Genomic DNA, 20555 nt, shown 5'->3' with positions numbered 1-20555 from the left:
CCGTTCCTCTTCCTTCCATAGCTCAGTGCATGGAAGTGATCGGGTTGATGGTAGCGGCGATGGACATAGTTCCTTTTGCGCGCATTCATCTAAGACCATTACAACTGTGCATGCTCAGTCAGTGGAATGGGGACTATACAGACTTGTCTCCGAAGATACAAGTAAATCAGAGGACCAGAGACTCACTCCGTTGGTGGCTGTCCCTGGACAATCTGTCTCAAGGGATGACGTTCCGCAGACCAGAGTGGGTCATTGTCACGACCGACGCCAGTCTAATGGGCTGGGGCGCGGTCTGGGGATCCCTGAAAGCTCAGGGTCTTTGGTCTCGGGAAGAATCTCTGCTACCGATAAATATTCTGGAACTGAGAGCGATATTCAATGCTCTCAAGGCCTGGCCTCGGCTAGCGAGGACCAAGTTCATACGGTTTCAATCGGACAACATGACAACTGTTGCGTACATCAACCATCAGGGGGGAACAAGGAGTTCCCTAGCGATGGAAGAAGTGACCAAAATCATTCTATGGGCGGAGTCTCACTCCTGCCACCTGTCTGCTATCCACATCCCAGGAGTGGAAAATTGGGAAGCGGATTTTCTGAGTCGTCAGACATTGCATCCGGGGGAGTGGGAACTCCATCCGGAAATCTTTGCCCAAGTCACTCACCTGTGGGGCATTCCAGACATGGATCTGATGGCCTCTCGTCAGAACTTCAAAGTTCCTTGCTACGGGGCCAGATCCAGGGATCCCAAGGCGGCTCTAGTGGATGCACTAGTAGCACCTTGGACCTTCAAACTAGCTTATGTGTTCCCGCCATTTCCTCTCATCCCCAGGCTGGTAGCCAGGATCAATCAGGAGAGGGCGTCGGTGATCTTGATAGCTCCTGCGTGGCCACGCAGGACTTGGTATGCAGATCTGGTGAATATGTCATCGGCTCCACCTTGGAAGCTACCTTTGAGACGAGACCTTCTTGTTCAGGGTCCGTTCGAACATCCGAATCTGGTTTCACTCCAGCTGACTGCTTGGAGATTGAACGCTTGATTTTATCGAAGCGAGGATTCTCAGATTCTGTTATCGATACTCTTGTTCAGGCCAGAAAGCCTGTAACTAGAAAGATTTACCACAAAATTTGGAAAAAATATATCTGTTGGTGTGAATCTAAAGGATTCCCTTGGGACAAGGTTAAGATTCCTAGGATTCTATCCTTCCTTCAAGAAGGATTGGAAAAAGGATTATCTGCTAGTTCCCTGAAGGGACAGATTTCTGCCTTGTCGGTATTACTTCACAAAAAGCTGGCAGCTGTGCCAGATGTTCAAGCCTTTGTTCAGGCTTTGGTTAGAATCAAGCCTGTTTACAAACCTTTGACTCCTCCTTGGAGTCTCAATTTAGTTCTTTCAGTTCTTCAGGGGGTTCCGTTTGAACCCTTACATTCCGTTGATATTAAGTTATTATCTTGGAAAGTTTTGTTTTTAGTTGCGATTTCTTCTGCTAGAAGAGTCTCAGAATTATCTGCTCTGCAGTGTTCTCCTCCTTATCTGGTGTTCCATGCAGATAAGGTGGTTTTACGTACTAAACCTGGTTTTCTTCCAAAAGTTGTTTCTAACAAAAACATTAACCAGGAGATTATCGTACCTTCTCTGTGTCCAAAACCAGTTTCAAAGAAGGAACGTTTGTTGCACAATTTGGATGTTGTTCGCGCTCTAAAATTCTATTTAGATGCTACAAAGGATTTTAGACAAACATCTTCCTTGTTTGTTGTTTATTCAGGTAAAAGGAGAGGTCAAAAAGCAACTTCTACCTCTCTCTCTTTTTGGATTAAAAGCATCATCAGATTGGCTTACGAGACGGCCGGACGGCAGCCTCCCGAAAGAATCACAGCTCATTCCACTAGGGCTGTGGCTTCCACATGGGCCTTCAAGAACGAGGCTTCTGTTGATCAGATATGTAGGGCAGCGACTTGGTCTTCACTGCACACTTTTACCAAATTTTACAAGTTTGATACTTTTGCTTCTTCTGAGGCTATTTTTGGGAGAAAGGTTTTGCAAGCCGTGGTGCCTTCCATTTAGGTGACCTGATTTGCTCCCTCCCTTCATCCGTGTCCTAAAGCTTTGGTATTGGTTCCCACAAGTAAGGATGACGCCGTGGACCGGACACACCTATGTTGGAGAAAACAGAATTTATGTTTACCTGATAAATTTCTTTCTCCAACGGTGTGTCCGGTCCACGGCCCGCCCTGGTTTTTTTAATCAGGTCTGATAATTTATTTTCTTTAACTACAGTCACCACGGTACCATATGGTTTCTCCTATGCAAATATTCCTCCTTAACGTCGGTCGAATGACTGGGGTAGGCGGAGCCTAGGAGGGATCATGTGACCAGCTTTGCTGGGCTCTTTGCCATTTCCTGTTGGGGAAGAGAATATCCCACAAGTAAGGATGACGCCGTGGACCGGACACACCGTTGGAGAAAGAAATTTATCAGGTAAACATAAATTCTGTTTTTCTTCATTTAAGTAGTCAGATCTGTTGAGAACGACAACATTGCCACCCCTGTCAGAATTTCAAATGACAATGTTGTCATTCCCAAGTAAGGCCCTTCACTGCCAATCGTTCAAGTCCAGTTAAATTGTCCTTTGAACCTAGCTGTACTACAGGTCTCCTCTAGTTTCAATATATCCTCCTCAACACGTTTGTGAAAGGAATTTATGAAACTACCCCTAAATTGATATCTGAAAAAGAAAACACCCTATTCCAATCTATAACTTCATTAGTATTATTATTATTAATTTTTATTTATTAAGAGGTTTAAGTTTTTAAGACGAATGTTAGTATGGAGATGCAGGGAGAGTCTTTCTGCGAACCCATCCAGACTCGTATTAACGGCTCCTAAGCAATCAGTGTTGATGAGTTTCACTGCCTTGAGAGGCTATGTTCTGTTCCACGGCATAGATTCCAGTAAGATCGTTTAATTATTTATACACACATAACGCAAGAAGACAGGGTCACAGTGTGGCTCCTTTTATCTGTATGGAATCAAGGGCTAATATCTCCGGAAGGGGATTATTGAACAGGGGGGGGGGATATTTTCACATAATGTACATATTGTGATTATGCTGCGACATGTGAGATGTGACTCAGGCAGATGTTGGAACCTACAGGTTTTTACTTTCGTTTTGATAAGCTGCGCAGCCTTTTAGGCTTGGCATGCTTTTAGCTATAGCAGGGGCATTCCTGCATGACTCGCCACGTGACCAGGTGTGGTCACTCTGATTCTTCTTCTTCCTGACCATGTGGTTTTCCGGAGACAAAGCGGTTTCTCTTTTGGGCCGGGTCATAGGAGGTGGTGAGTGCCCCAGCCATTGGGGGTATAAAGGTGCCTTTGTCTATGTCTATTGTCGTTTTTTTTTATAAGCTCAAGTTATGGAGGACTCTGATGCGTTAGAGGGTACTCCCCTCTTTACCCAAGTCTTATACCTGTCTATATTGTGAGAAGGCCACGGTGTACCCGCCTGCTCAATTATGTTCCACATGCCTTGATAAAGTAATTTTATTTAAGGAAGATAATGTTTAGTACTACTGAGCCTTCCACCTTTGAGGATTCTCCGTCCCATGAGGTGCGTACTCTGCGGTCATCTCCTAATGCACATGCAGCTTCCCGTAGCACTCCTAATCCTCCACGTGGAGGGGCCCTTTTACCACCAGACTTTACTGAACAGTTACAGGTGGCAGTGTCTGCGGCCTTTAATGCTTTTACCTTGCCCTGCTAAGTGCAAGCGAAAGGTTAAATATTGCTATCCTTGTCAGGGGTCATCTACTAGCTTATTGGATTTATCGGATACTAGATTATCTGCTGATGAAGACACCTCTGATACTTCGGAGGATGTTATTTCTGGGCCTGAATCTGCTGCCTCTAAACCTCCAGCTGTGGAGGAAACAGACTTTAGATATAGGATTGAATTCTTACGCTTTCTGCTGAAGGAAGTGTTGGCTACTTTAGAGGTCCAGAACCTAAATTACCTGAGAAACCCTGTATTCCTAAATTAGATAAAGTCTACGAGCACAGGATTGTACCACAGACTTCCCCGGTTCCTGTTAAGATGGCGAACATTATTAAGAATGAATGGGAAAGACTTGGTTCTTCTTTTTCCCTTTCTTTTAAGAAATTATTCATGGTTCCGTCCCTAAGGTGGATGGGGCTATTTCCACTCTGGCTAAGCACACTACTATCCCGCTTGAGGATAGTTAGTCATTTAAGGAGCCCATGGATAAGATGCTGGAAACTTTGTTAAGAAAGATGTTACAACCGGCAGCGGCTGTTGCTGCGGTTGCTGGAGCGGCGACCTGGTACGACTCCTTATCTGAGTTGATCGAGGTAGAAGGTCCCCTAGACGCGATCCAGGAAAGAATTAAGGCCTTAAGGGTAGCTAATTATTTTATTTGTGATGCTAATATGCAGATTATTTGCCAGAATGCCAAGGCTTCAGGTTTTTCTGTGCTAGCCCGTAGGGCACTCTGGCTGAAGTCTTGGTCTGCGGACATGACTTTGAAGTCTAGACTTCTCTCCCTTCCATTTAAGGGTAAAATTCTCTTTGGTCCAGGCCTGTACTCAATCATATCCACAGTTACCGGAGGCAAGGGTGCCTTTTTACCGCAGGATAAGAACAACAAGCCCAAGGGACAAGGTCCTAATTTTCGCTCCTTTCGTAAGGACAAATCCAAACGTCAGCAGCCTTTGAACTTGGAAACCTTCTCAGTCCTGGAATAAATTCAAGCAGAACTACAAGTCAGTATGAAGGGGCGGCCCCCGATCCGGCCTTGGATCTGGTAGGGGGCAGACTATCTCTATTTTCGGAAGCTTGGTTTGGGGATGTGCAAGACCCGTGGTGGGTACTAGAGGTCATCGCTCAGGGATACAGAATAGGTTTCAAGCCTCATCCTCCCAGGGGCAGATTCCTCTTATCAAACCTGTCTTCAAGGTCAGAAAAGAGAGGATCTTTTCTAGGGTGTGTAAGGGATCTCACCTCCTTGGGGGTCATTGTACCGGTACCTCCAGCAGAGAGAGGTCTGGGATACTACTCAAACCTTTTTGACTATATTTTCGTTCAAGCACCGTCCTGTCGTCTGGCAGAAGACCATTCCAAAGCCCTTCTTTCTCTTCTTCGATCTCATGTATGGAAGATAAACTTAGAAAAGAGTTCTCCTATTCCCAGTACCAGGGTGGAGTTCCTGGGTACGATAATAGACTCCATATCCATGAGGATATTTCTTACAGACTAGAGACGTTACAAGCTAACTTCCAATTATCTTGCTCTCCAGACTTTCTTAAGGCCATCTGTGGCTGGGGTATAGAGGTAATTGGGCTCATGGTGTCCTGCATGGACATCATCCCCTTTGCCAGATTCCATATCAGACCTCTTCAGCTGTGCATGCTGAGACAGTGGAAAGGCAATCATTCATATCTGTCTCAACAGATTCCTCTGGACAGTCGGTCGAGAGAATCGCTCTCCTGGTGGCTCTATACACATCACCTGTCCCAAGGTATATCCTTCTTGAGACCATCCTAGGAGATTGACTACGGATGCGAGTCTCACAGGATGGGGAGCTGTTTGGGGTGCCAGGAAGGCACAGGGCCTGTGGACGCTAGAGGAATCCCTCCTCCTGATCAACATCTTGGAGCTTCGAGTGATCTTCAATGCTCTGAAGGCTTTGGCCCCTTCTGTTTATCAGATTCCAATTGGACAACATAACCTCGGTGGCTTACATCAACCATCGGGAGGGATGGACGGACAAGGAGCTCCCTAGCAATGAGGGAAGTATCTCAGATTCTGGAATGGGTGGAAGCCCACAACTGCTGGCTATCAGCGATCCACATTCCGGGTGTGGGCAACTGGGAAGCGGATTTCCGCAGCAGACAATCTTTTCATCCAGGGGAATGGTCTCTCCATCCCGAGGTGTTTGAGGAGATTTGCAGCAGATGGGGGACACCAGAGCTAGATCTCCTGGCTCAATTCCAAGCTACCCAGATATGGGTTGCGGTCCAGGGATCCTCAGGCGGAGCTAATAGATGCATTTGCAGTGCCTTGGAGGTTCAGTCTGATCTACATTTTCCCACCATTACCACTTCTACCTCGTGTAGTGGTCCGCATCAAGCAGGAGTGAGCATCAGTGATTCTAATAGCTCCATCGTGGTCTCGGAGGGAGTGGTTTGCGGTCCTGGTGGGTATGTCCTCAACTCCTCCATGGAGGTTACCTTGTGGCAGGGATCTGCTGTAACAAGGTCCTTTTGTTCATCAGAATCTAGATTCTCTGAGGCTGACTCCATGGAGATTGAACGCTTAGTCCTAGCCAAGAGAGGTTTTTCTGAGATTTATTGATACTATCATTCAAGCTCGTAAGCCGGTTACTCGTCACATCTATCATTAGGTGTGGAGGACCTACTTATTATGGTGTGAAGAGCATGGATTTCCCTGGCATAGGGTCAGGGTTTCCAGGATTCTTTTTTTTCTCTCCAGGATGGTCTGGAGAAAGGCCTTTCGGCTAGTTACCTTAAGGGACAGATTTCAGCCCTATCTGTTTTACTGCACAAGAGGCTCGCTGAGCTTCCAGACGTCCAGTCTTTTGTTCAGGGTCTGACTAGAATCAGGCCTGTCTTTCGATCTAGCGCTCCTCCTTGGAGTTTAAATCTTGTTCTTAATCTTTTGCAGTAGGCTCTGTTTGAGTGTCTGCACGGACTTGACATTAAATTACTATCTTTTTACTGGCTATTGCTTCAGCACGCAGAGTATCTTAGATGGCTGCCTTGCAATGTAATTCCCCTTACCTAGTATTCCATGCTGATAAGGCTGTTCTTCGTACTTGATTAGGTTTTCTTCCTTAGGTTGTTTCAGATCGCAACATCAATCAGGAGATTGTTGTTCCTTCCTTGTGTCCTAACCCCCTTCTTCGAAGGAGCGGTTACTTCATAATTTGGATGTGGTTCAGGCCTTGAAGTTCTATTTTCAAGCTACTAAGGAGTTTAGACAAACTTCTTCTATGTCTGTTCTGGGAAGTGTAAGGGGCAGAAAGCCTCATCTACTTCCTTATCTTTTTGGTTGAAATGCATTATTTGCTTAGCATTTGAAACAGCGGGACATAAGCCTCCTCAGAGGATTAAGGCTCATTCAACTAGAGCAGTGGCTTCCTCTTGGGACTTCAAAAATGAGGCCTCTATGGAGCAGATTTGTAAGGCGGCTATCTTGTCCTCCTTACATACCTTTTCAAAATTTTACAAGTTTGACGTTTTTGCTTCGGCTGAAGCAGCTTTTGGAAGAGAGGTTTTGCAGGCTTTGGTGCCCTCAGATTAGGGTCCGCCTCTCCTTTTTTACCCGTTTCATTGTGTTCTTTAGAGCTTGGGTATATGTTTCCCACAAGTAAGGAATGAATCCGTGGACTCTCCTCATATTAAGAAGGAAAACAAATTATGCTTACCAGATTATTTCCTTTCCTTCTGTATGAGGAAAGTCCACGGCCCATGCCCGTATTCTCCGTTGGGTGGACCTAAAAAATTTTTTTTCTGGTACCATTTATACCCTATTATTTCTGCTACTGTTCCTTGTTTCCTCGGCAGAATAACTGGGGGATGAGGGGAGTGGGTAAGGTATTTAAGCCTTTGGCTGATGTGTCTTTGCCTCCTCCTGGTGGCCAGGGTCAGTGTTTCCCACTCCTCATACAGAAGGAAAGGAAATGATCTGGTAAGCATAATTTATGTTTTTGATATTGTTTTTTTTTTCTTTGCATCAGGACAAGGATTTTCAGGTTAAAGTGTTTACTAGTCTGAAATTTAAAGGCAATGCTTATGAAATCTGTAAAAGATGTTTGCAGCTACCTGGTTCTGTCAGCACATTTATTAGTTTGAAAAGATGTGAAAAAAGAGGGCGACCCCTAGTGCAAATCAATTATGGAGATATAATGAGTATCTATTTAGTAACAAGGGAATACTCACAAATTGTATTGCACACTGTAGTGCAAATGAAGCATACTAGGTATATTATGGTGACCTAGTGCCCATTTAAACCAAGGTAGTGCTGCTGCAACGGGAGATGAATTCCAAGTGAACTGCTGATGAACGTCAGGACCAAAAAGAACTTCTTTTTGGTCCTGACGTTCATCAGCAGTTCACTTAGAGTTCATCTCCCGTTGCAGCAGCACTACCTTGGTTTAAATGTGCACTAGGTCACCATAATATACCTAGTATGCTTCATTTGCACTACAGTGTGTAATACAATTTGTGAGTATTCCCTTGTTACTAAATAGATACTCATTATATCTCCATAATTGATTTGCACTAGGGGTCGCCCTCTTTTTTTCACATCTTTTCAAACTACAGATTCTTTTTCTGATTTTGGGAGGAGCAGCCACAGCACGTTGCACAGTTTACTGGGACACTGTGAAGTTCCCAGACCACTCTCCTAGGCATTATCTTTGCCTTTCTACACTGTGAGTATGTTTTTTTCTCTTATACTCCATTTGTGATTTATTGGCTACACTAGAAGGCGCCCTTTCTCTCTGCTTTGTTTTTCTACATTTATTAGTTGTTGTATGTAAACCAGCAGCTGTATTTTGTGACACCCCTTCATTATATGTCTGGGTTTTGACTGGTAATTTTTAGGTAGGTTTAGATTCTACCTGGGATCATATACCCTGGGTGGTGGTTATATTTTTGAAGCTTTGTACTTTAGCAATCGGTGAGTAATTTTCCACCATATAATGCTAAAAATGTACATCTTGAGATCTGTCTTAGTACAGTAACTCGGGCTGTTGCGTTGTCTAACATTTTCTTTATTGTCTTAGGGAAACTAATTTTTCACATTTTAAATACAGAATAAATAGATTTAAAAGTATATTTGTTGAGCCTGCCAGTTCATAGGAAGCTGCCAAATTCAGTCTAATTTAGTCATTTAGAAGTCCATTTATTTGACAACCACATTTACCATGCAATGACTAAGCAAATAAATTGTGGATTTACTAAGTTTCAGACTGATCCTTATATATATTTTGATGAGACCAGGATCTCTCTGTATAGTAGGCAAAATAAGCCATACAAATATAGCTGAGCTACTTTTTATGTTGAAATTGTTTTTATTGTGATTTTACATATACAATATACATGAATAAAGCATTCCTGCAAGTTACATTTCTGTATTTAACAATTTTCTATATAGGTTGTCACTTTGTACATGTGAATTTCGGTTAATTAGTATAATATCAATTTGTCACTTATTAGGTTTTTATTAAAGATGGTATATAGTTATTCTTTGTAATAGATCTCCCCACGGGCCTCGGCTCTTTTCTTTCTGGTGTGGTTTGTGGATGCAGTGTACCAGGTTTTACTATCTTTCTTTGGCTACATAGTACATGATAAATGGTTCCCATTGCAACAAGAATCCTTGACATTAAGAGATTCAGCGACTGAATTTGCCATATTATAATGGTAAATTATTTTTTTCATTATAAGTGTAACATTTGATGGGGATGTCTTCCAGGATTGGACTATGCTTATTCTTACTATGGTGCAAATCATCATGACTAGTTTACTGTACTTCTTTGGAATGCTAGGGATTGGAAAGTGCAGTAATGCTGTTCTGGTGATAGTGTGATTTGTTTTTGGAATATAGAGCTTAAAGCTGAGCTACTTTAAGGGACTTCAGTAGAATAAAATAAAGTTGTTTCCATGTGTGTGCTGTTATCTAGAGGGATGAACAATGCTTTTAGATATTACAATCAATGCACACACTGAATACGTACTGTTACAAAATAATTACTATCCAAGGATAGTCTCACTATAGTAATATGGCAAGAGATATTTACTTTTTTTTTATAAAGCCACCAATAAAAGTGCCACCATACTTGTTTTCAATGACTTATGCCAGCTGAAAAGTTTGAAATGTTTCAGGTTTGTTGTATATGAAAAGGAAATTTATGCTTACCTGATAAATTTATTTCTTTTACGATACGAGTCCACGGATTTCATCCTTAGGGATTACGCCTCCTGTTTAGCAGGAAGTGGCAAAAGAGCACCACAGCAGAGCTGTATATATAGCTCCTCCCTTCCCTCCCACTCCAGTCATTCGACCAAAGTTAGGAAGAGAAAGGAAAAGCCAAGGTGTAGAGGTGACTGAAGTTTAACAAAACAAAAACCTGTCTTAGAAAAACAGGGTGGGCCGTGGACTCATCGTATCGTAAAAGAAATAAATTAATCAGGTAAGCATAAATTTCCTTTTCTTTTACAAGATACGACGAGTCCACGGATTTCATCCTTACTTATGGGATACAATACCAAAGCTATAGGACACGGATGAAAGGGAGGGACAAGACAGGAACCTAAACGGAAGGCACCACTGCTTGAAGAACCTTTCTCCCAAAAATAGCCTCAGAAGAAGCAAAAGTATCAAATTTGGAAAAAGTGTGAAGAGACGACCAAGTTGCCGCCTTGCAAATCTGTTGTTTTTAAATGCCCATGAGGAAGCCACAGCCCTAGTAATTCTTTCAGGAGGCTGTTGTCCAGCAGTCTCATATGCCAGGCGGATGATACTCTTCAGCCAAAAAGAAAGAGGTAGCCGTAGCTTTATGGCCACTATGCTTTCCAGAGAAAACAACAAATAATGAAGATGATTGATGATATTCTTTAGTCGCCTGCAAGTAAAACTTCAGGGCACAGACCACGTCCAAGTTATGCAACAGACGCTCCTTCTTAGAAGAAGGATTAGGACATAATTTCCTGATTAATATTCTTATTAGAAACAACCTTAGGAAAGAAACCAGGTTTGGTACGTAAAACCACATTATTAGTATGGAAGATAAGATAAGACGAGTCACATTGTAACGCTGAAAGCTCAGAAACTCTACGAGCAGAAGAAATAGCAACCAAAAATAAAACCTTCCAAGATAACTTAATATCTATGGAATGCATGGGTTCAAACGGAACCCCTTGAAGAACATTAAGAACTAAATTCAAACTCCAGGGTGGAGCAATTGGTCTAAACACAGGCTTAATTCTGGTTAGAGCCTGACAAAAAGACTGAACGTCTGGAGCATCTGCCAAACGTTTATGTAGCAAAACTGACAAAGCAGAGATTTGTCCCTTTAAGGAACTAGCTGATAATCCTTTCTCCAATCCTTCTTGGAGAAAAGACAGAATTCTGGGAATCCTAACTCTACACCATGAGTAGCCCTTGGATTCGCACCAATAAAGATATTTACGCCATATCTTATGGTAGATCTTTCTAGTAACAGGCTTACATGCCTGAATCAAAGTGTCAATGACCGAATCAATTAGATAGAATCAAGCGTTCAATCTCCAAGCAGTCAGTTGCAGAGAAACTAGATTTGGATGTTGGAAGGGTCCCTGAATTAGAAGGTCCTGCCTCAATGGAAGCTTCCACGGTGGCAGAGAGGACATGTCCACTAGATATCGGCATACCAAGTCCTGCAAGGCCACGCAGGCGCAATTAGAATTACCAAAGCCCTCTCCTGTTTGATGATCCGAGCAATCACCCGGGGAAGGAGAGCAAACGGTGGAAACACATAAGCTAGGTTGAACGACCAAGGCATCTATCAGTTCGGCCTGAGGATCCCTTGACCTGGATCCGTATCTTGGGAGCTTGGCATTCTGACAAGACGCCATCAGATCCAATTCCGGTCTGCCCCATCTGAGAATCAGGGTGGCAAAGACCTCCGGATGGAGTTCCCACTCCCCCTGATGAAACGTCTGTCTCTATTAAAAAGTCCGCTTCCCAGTTGTCCACTCCTGGGATGTAGATTGCTGACAGATAATTCGGTGGGCGGAGGCTCACTCTTGTTATCTTGGATACTTCTGTCATCGCTAAAGAACTTCTTGTTCCTCCCTGATGATTGATGTAAGCCACAGTCGTGATGTTGTCCGACTGAAAACGGATGAATTTGGCCGAAGCCAACTGAGGCCAAGCCTGAAGCGCATTGAATATTGCTCTCAATTCCAGAATATTGATTGGAAGAAGAGACTCTTACCGAGTCCACACACCCTGAGGGTCTGCGGCTGGCGTCCTTAATCACTATCACCCATGAGGGTCAGCGGAAGCACGTCCCTTGGGACAGATAATCCGGCAACAACCACCAAAGAAGAGGGTCTCTTGTCTCCTGATCCAGATCTATCTGAGGAGACAAATTCGCATAATCTCCATTCCACTGCCTGAGCATGCTCAGTTGCAGTGGTCTTAGATGAAAACGAGCAAATGGAATGATGTCCATTGCCGCCACCATCAATCCTATTACCTCCATGCACTGAGCCACTGATGGCTGAGGATTGAACTGAAGGTCTCGGCATGTATTCAGAATCTTTAACTTTCTGACCTCTGTCAAGAACATTTTCATGGATATGGAATCAGAGTTCCCAAGAAGGGAACCCTTGTCTGTGAATTAGTGAACTCTTTTCTAGATTCTCCTTCCACCCGTGAGTCCTCGGAAAGGACAGAACCATGTCTGTATGAGACTTTGTCAGATGGTAAGACGACGCCTGGATCAGAATATCGTCTAGATAAGGTGCCACTGCAATACCCCGCGGTCTGAGAACCGCCAGAAGGGACCCTAGAACCTTTCGTGAAGATCCTGGGTGCTGTGGCCAACCCAAAGGGAAGAGCCACGAACCGAAAATGTTTGTCCAGGAAGGCAAACCTTAGGTACTGATGATGATCCTTGTGGATAGGAATATGAAGGTATGCATCCTTCAAGTCCACGGTAGTCATATATTGACCCTCCTGGATCATTGGTAAAATTGTTCGAATAGTCTCCATATTGAAGGATGGGACTCTGAGAAACTTGTTTAGTCTCTTGAGATCTAAAATGGGTCTGAACGTTCCCTCTTTTTTGGGAACCACGAAAAGATTAGAGTAAAACCCCTGCCCCTGTTCCAGTATTGGAACCGGGCGAATTTCTCCCATACTAGAGAGGTCTCTTACACAGCGTAGAGAACGCCTATCTTTTTATCTGGTTTACAGACAATCGTGAAAGAAGAAACCTCCCCCTTGGGAGAGATTTTTTGAATTCCAGTTGATACCCTTGGGACACGATTTCCAGTGTCCAGGGGTCTTGAACATCTCTTACCCAAGCCTGGGCAAAAAGAGAAAGTCTGCCCCCTACTAGATCCGGTCCCGGATCGGATGCCGCCCCTTCATGTTGTCTTGGGAGCAGCAGTGGGCTTCTTGGGTTGTTTACCTTTGTTCCAAGCCTGGTTAGGTCTCCAGATAGTCTTGGCTTGCGCAAAATTCCCTTTTTAGCGGTAGAAGCGGGGACTCCTTTGAAGTTTCGAAAGGAACAAAAATTATTCTGTTTTCCCCTCAGTTTAGCTGCTTTATCCTGAGGTAGGAGATGACCCTTACCTCCCGTAATGTCAGAAATAATTTCTTTCAAGTCAGGCCTGAATAGGGTTTTCCCTTTGAATGGAATAGCCAAAAGCTTTGACTTACATGACACATCAGCAGACCAAGACTTTAACCATAACGCTCTACGCGCTAGAATGGCAAATCCGGCTTTCTTAGCCGCCAATTTAGCAATCTGAAAGGCGGCGTCCATAATAAAAGAATTAGCCAGCTTAAGCACCTTAATTATATCCAGAATTTCCTCTAAAGGAGTCTGTCTTAAGAGACTCTTCTAAGGCGTCAAACCAGAAAGCCGCCACAGTGGTAATTGGTACAGTGCAGGCTGTCGGTTGTAAAAGGAAACCCTGATGAATAAATAACTTTTTTAGAAGACCTTCCAATTTCTTATCCATAGGGTCTTTGAAAACACAACTGTCTTCAATAGGAATAGTTGTACGCTTAGCCAGGGTGGATCTAGATCCCTCCACCTTATGGACTGTTTGCCAAGAGTCCCAAATAGTGTCAGATATGGGATACATTTTCTTAGAATTAGGAGAAGGTGAGAATGGGATACCCAGTCTTTCCCATTCCCGTGTAATAATATCAGAGATTCTCTTAGGAACCGGAAAAACATCAAAGTAGGTAGGCACCTCTAAGTATTTGTCCATCTTACACAATTTCTCTGGTGGTACCACAATTGAGTCGGTCATCCAGAGTCGCTAAAAGCTCCCGAAGCAACAGGCAGAGGTGTTCAAGCTTAAATCTAAAGGACATGACGTCCGAGTCCGTCTGAGGCAACACATTTCCCGAATCAGAAAGTTCCCCCTCAGTCAGAAGTTCCCTGACCCCCAAATCAGATCCCTGTGAGGGTACATCGGAAATAGCCAACAAAGCATCAGAGGTAGCAGTATTCAAATTGACTTCTGTCCTGCTGCGTTTGCCTTGTAACACTGGCAACTTAGATAAAACCTTTGTAAGGGTAGAGGACATAACTGCAGCCATATCCTTCAGAGTAAATGAAGTAGACGTGGTTGAAGAACCCGGCGTCGCTTGGGTGGGCGTTAGAGGTTGTGACGCATGGGGAGAAAGTAGCGGCTTACCCTGATTCTCATCAGACTAAGAAGCATCCTTAGACACACTTTCCTTAAAGTGACACTGAACCCAATTTTTTTCTTTTGTGTTTCAGATAGAGAATTAAATTTTAAGCAACTTTCTAATTTACTCCTATTATCAAATTTTCTTCATTCCCTTGGTATCTTTATTTGAAATGCAAGAATGTAAGTTTAGATGCCGGCCCATTTTTGGTGAACAACCTGGGTTGTCCTTGCTGATTGGTGGACAAATTAATCCACCAATAAAAAAGTTCTGTCCAGATCTCTGAACCAAAAAAAGCTTAGATGCCTTCTTTTTCAAACAAAGATGGCAAGAGACGAAGAAAAATTAATAGGAGTAAATTGGAAAGTTGCTTAAAGTTGCATGCTCTATCTGAATCACAAAAGAAAAAAATTGGGTTCAGTGTCCCTTTAAAGAAAATCTGCCCTTTACATTGTAAGGCCCTTTCAGTACATGAGGGACAAAAAGTAAGAGGGGGTTCCACAATGGCATCTAAACACATAGAACAAGTAGTTTCCTCAAGTTCATACATGTTAAACAGACTAGCAATAGCAATAATAGTCGTTCTTTACTTGAAATATTGAACTCTGAAGTCAAATTACATAGATAATTTTTTTAAACTAAAACGAGTACTACACCTTTAAATAATAAAAGCGCAACAATTTTTCTGTGATTAGCAAAGCCGAGTTTGCGGTAATAAAAAAATTCCCTTATGTGTCCAAATAGACTTTACACTCTTTAACAATAAAAGTGCAAAAAAACCATAATAAAGCTCTCTCCCAGGCCTGTTATTTTGATGATCCAAAAACACCAGCCCATGGACAGCAAACCGCATCTCCCAGCGTCAGCCCACATATGATATAAGTGAAAATCAAACACACTGATACTATCATTATAAAAAAGGGAATCCAGGAACGCCATTCTCATATCTATAGTGCTTACTGAGTATCCCTCCCCAGTTAGGGAAAAATGTCAGCCTGTTCTGATGTAACAAGTCTCCCCAGAAGCAAACGACTGAACATACCTCAATGCTGCTTGTAGCATGACACGGTTCTCCACACTTAAAGATATTTCTTTATACTACCTTCAACTGCTCAGTGGAAAACCAACCGGATCTTAAATAATGTTTGCTAAGATCATTAGCATCAGGGCAGAAAAAGAAGTATCCCCTCCTCCTAGGAATTAAGTGACTGATGATTTCTCCCTGAGAAAAATAGTACTCACTGGCACCATTTTAAAATAAAAAACTTCTTGATTGAAGAATCTAAACTAACACCTTACTTTACCTCTTCCTATCACTAACACGGGCAAAGAGAATGACTGGAGGTGGGAGTGAAGGGAGGAACTATATATACAGCTCTGCTGTGGTGCTCTTTGCTACTTCCTGCTAAACAGGAGGCTTAATCCCATAAGTAAGGATAAAATCCGTGGACTCGTCGTATCTTGTAAAAGAAATAACAGTTTCTGCTAATTTAGACCACAACCTGATACATGGGGTGAGCTTGCAGGTAGAGCAGGCCAAATAATCTTAAAGGGACATTAAACCTAACATTTTTCTTTCATGATTCAGACAGAGAATACAATTTTAAACAACATTCCAATTTACTTCTATTATCTAATTTGCTTCATTCTTTAGTTATCCTTTGTTAAAGAAATTGCAATGCACATGTGTGAGCCAATCACATGAGGCATCTATGTGCAGCCACCAATCAGAAGCTACTGAGCCTATCTAGATATACTTTTCAGGAAAGAATATAAAGAGAATGAAGCACATTAGATAATAGAAGTAAATTAGAAAGTTGTTTAAAATGGTATTCTCTATCTGAATCATGAAAGAAAAAATGTGAGTTTAATGTCCCTTTAACTCTCTACACACAATCTCCTTATCTCTCACTCTATACACACACACACAACCATATGCCTCATTTACATTTCTCCGGTGGGGAAGCTTTTCTAAAAAGTCTCATCAGTACTGCAATGACCCTTTTAAAGTTTTTATAAAGGCAAATTTTAGTTTAAGAACTCTTTATCTTACTGTGCTATGTTCTGGACGTAAAAGACAGGCACCAGCGAAACATTTTAAAGGGACAGTAAAGTCAACATTAAAGGGCCAGTAAACCTAGCAAATAATGTTAAATAATTCTGAACATAGTGCAGAATTATATAACATTAGCTTAGCGCCAGGTTTCTAAAGCAAATTGTTAGATGTTTATCAAAGAAAACAGAACACCGCTCCTGGCTCTACTGAGCGGGTCTGTTTTCTTCTGCTAAGTGCATCATGGGCACGCTGTCTAGTCACAGCGCGCCTGATCGCACTATTAAAATCAATGTAGCTCGCTTCTGGTCGCGGGAGCGAGCTACATTGATTTTAATAGCGCGATCGGGCCGGCTGTGATTAGAGAGCGTGCCCAGATGCGCTTAGGAGAAGAAAACAGACCCGCTCAGAGTCAGGAGTGGCGTACTGTTTTCTTTCATGTAATTAGCAAGAGTCCATGAGCTAGTGACGTATGGGATATACATTCCTACCAGGAGGGGCAAAGTTTCCCAAACCTCAAAATGCCTATAAATACACCCCTCACCACACCCACAATTCAGTTTTACAAACTTTGCCTCCTATGGAGGTGGTGAAGTAAGTTTGTGCTAGATTCTACGTTGATATGCGCTCCGCAGCAAGTTGGAGCCCGGTTTTCCTCTCAGCGTGCAGTGAATGTCAGAGGGATGTGAGGAGAGTATTGTCTATTTGAATGCAGTGATCTCCTTCTACGGGGTCTATTTCATAGGTTCTCTGTTATCGGTCGTAGAGATTCATCTCTTACCTCCCTTTTCAGATCGACGATATACTCTTATTTATATACCATTACCTCTGCTGATTTTCGTTTCAGTACTGGTTTGGCTTTCTACAAACATGTAGATGAGTGTCCTGGGGTAAGTAAGTCTTATTTTCTGTGACACTCTAAGCTATGGTTGGGCACTTTATTTATAAAGTTCTAAATATATGTATTCAAACATTTATTTGCCTTGACTCAGAATGTTCAACATTCCTTATTTTCAGACAGTCAGTTTCATATTTGGGATAATGCGTTTGAATCAATCATTTTTTCTTACCTTAAAAATTTGACTTTTTTTCCCTGTGGGCTGTTAGGCTCGCGGGGGCTGAAAATGCTTCATTTTATTGCGTCATTCTTGGCGCGGACTTTTTTGGCGCAAAAAATCTTTTCTGTTTCCGGCGTCATACGTGTCGCCGGAAGTTGCGTCATTTTTTTACTTTCTTTCGCGCCAAAAATGTCGGCGTTCCGGATGTGGCGTCATTTTTGGCGCCAAAAAGCATTTAGGCGCCAAACAATGTGGGCGTATTATTTGGCGCCAAAAAATATGGGTGTCGCTTTTGTCTCCACATTATTTCAGTCTCATTTTTTCTTTGCTTCTGGTTACTAGAAGCTTGTTTATTGGCATTTTTTCCCATTCCTGAAACTGTCATTTAAGGAATTTGATCAATTTTGCTTTATATGTTGTTTTTTCTCTTACATATTGCAAGATTTCTCACGTTGCATCTGAGTCAGAAGATACTTCAGGAAAATCGCTGTCTAGTGCTGGAACTACCAAAGCTAAGTGTATCTGCTGTAAACTTTTGGTAGCTATTCCTCCGGCTGTTGTTTGTATTAATTGTCATGACAAACTTGTTAAAGCAGATAATATTTCCTTTAGTAATGTACCATTGCCTTTTGCAGTTCCCTCAACATCTAAGGTGCAGAATGTTCCTGATAACATAAGAGATTTTGTTTCTGAATCCATCAAGAAGGCTATGTCTGTTATTTCTCCTTCTAGTAAACATAAAAAATCTTTTAAAACTTCTCTCTACAGATTAATTTTTAAATGAACATCATCATTCTGATTCTGATGACTCTTCTGGTTCAGAGGATTCTGTCTCAGAGATTGATGCTGATAAATCTTCATATTTATTTAAAATGGAATTTATTCGTTCTTTACTTAAAGAAGTACTAATTGCTTTAGAAATAGAGGATTCTGGTCCTCTTGATACTAATTCTAAACGTTTAGATAAGGTGTTTAAATCTCCTGTGGTTATTCCAGAAGTTTTTCCTGTTCCTAATGCTATTTCTGAAGTAATTTCCAGAGAATGGGATAAATTGGGTAATTCATTTACTCCTTCTAAACGTTTTAAGCAATTATATCCTGTGCCGTCTGACAGATTAGAAATTTGGGACAAAATCCCTAAAGTTGATGGGGCTATTTCTACCCTTGCTAAACGTACTACTATTCCTACGTCAGATGGTACTTCGTTTAAAAAGATCCTTTAGATAGGAAAATTGAATCCTTTCTAAGAAAAGCTTATCTGTGTTCAGGTAATCTTCTTAGACCTGCTATATCTTTGGCTGATGTTGCTGCAGCTTCAACTTTTTGGTTGGAGACTTTAGCACAACAAGTAACAGATCATGATTCTCATAATATTATTATTCTTCTTCAGCATGCTAATAATTTTATCTGTGATGCCATTTTTGATATTATCAGAGTTGATGTCAGGTTTATGTCTCTAGCTATTTTAGCTAGAAGAGCTTTATGGCTTAAAACTTGGAATGCTGATATGGCTTCTAAATCAACTCTACTTTCCATTTCTTTCCAGGGTAACAAATTATTTGGTTCTCAGTTGGATTCCATTATCTCAACTGTTACTGGTGGGAAAGGAACTTTTTTACCACAGGATAAAAAATCTAAGGTTAAGAACAGGGCTAATAATCGTTTTCGTTCCTTTCGTTTCAACAAAGAACAAAAGCCTGATCCTTCATCCTCAGGAGCAGTTTCAGTTTGGAAACCATCTCCAGTCTGGAATAAATCCAAGCCTTCTAGAAAGGCAAAGCCTGCTTCGAAGTCCACATGAAGGTGCGGCCCTCATTCCAGCTCAGCTGGTAGGGGGCAGGTTACGTTTTTTCAAAGAAATTTGGATCAATTCTGTTCACAATCTTTGGATTCAGAGCATTGTTTCAGAAGGGTACAGAATTGGTTTCAAGATGAGACCTCCTGCAAAGAGATTTTTTCTTTCCCGTGTCCCAGTAAATCCAGTGAAAGCTCAAGCATTTCTGAATTGTGTTTCAGATCTAGAGTTGGCTGGAGAAATTATGCCAGTTCCAGTTCTGGAACAGGGGATGGGGTTTTATTCAAATCTCTTCATTGTACCAAAGAAGGAGAATTCCTTCAGACCAGTTCTGGATCTAAAAATATTGAATCGTTATGTAAGGATACCAACGTTCAAAATGGTAACTGTAAGGACTATCTTGCCTTTTGTTCAGCAAGGGCATTATATGTCCACAATAGATTTACAGGATGCTTATCTGCATATTCCGATTCATCCAGATCATTATCAGTTCCTGAGATTCTCTTTTCTGGACAAGCATTACCAGTTTGTGGCTCTGCCGTTTGGCCTAGCTACAGCTCCAAGAATTTTTACAAAGGTTCTCGGTGCCCTTCTGTCTGTAATCAGAGAACAGGGTATTGTGGTATTTCCTTATTTGGACGATATCTTGGTACTTGCTCAGTCTTTACATTTAGCAGAATCTCATACGAATCGACTTGTGTTGTTTCTTCAAGATCATGGTTGGAGGATCAATTTACCAAAAAGTTCATTGATTCCTCAGACAAGGGTAACTTTTCTGGGTTTCCAGATAGATTCAGTGTCCATGACTCTGTCTTTAACAGACAAGAGACGTCTAAAATTGATTTCAGCTTGTCGAAACCTTCAGTCACGATCATTCCCTTCGGTAGCCTTATGCATGGAAATTCTAGGTCTTATGACTGCTGCATCGGACGCGATCCCCTTTGCTCGTTTTCACATGCGACCTCTTCAGCTCTGTATGCTGTATCAATGGTGCAGGGATTACACAAAGATATCTCAATTAATATCTTTAAAACCGATTGTACGACACTCTCTAACGTGGTGGACAGATCACCATCGTTTAATTCAGGGGGCTTCTTTTGTGCTTCCGACCTGGACTGTAATTTCAACAGATGCAAGTCTCACAGGTTGGGGAGCTGTGTGGGGATCTCTGACGGCACAAGGAGTTTGGG

At 42.2% G+C, this 20555-nt stretch overlaps 1 protein-coding gene across 1 annotated transcript in view; it reads left to right on the top strand.

Moving 5' to 3' along the window:
* Positions 1 to 20555, top strand: part of MED13L (mediator complex subunit 13L) — a 944653-nt gene that overhangs the window by 364233 nt on the left and 559865 nt on the right. The window contains 2 exon segments of the mRNA XM_053702159.1: positions 2033 to 2044; positions 7893 to 7917. Of these exon segments, the coding sequence (XP_053558134.1) occupies positions 2033 to 2044; positions 7893 to 7917 (37 nt within the window).

The sequence above is a fragment of the Bombina bombina genome, chromosome 2, assembly GCF_027579735.1.
Source record: "Bombina bombina isolate aBomBom1 chromosome 2, aBomBom1.pri, whole genome shotgun sequence".
Taxonomy (NCBI): domain Eukaryota; kingdom Metazoa; phylum Chordata; class Amphibia; order Anura; family Bombinatoridae; genus Bombina; species Bombina bombina.
This window is presented reverse-complemented; position numbering and strand designations above follow the sequence as displayed.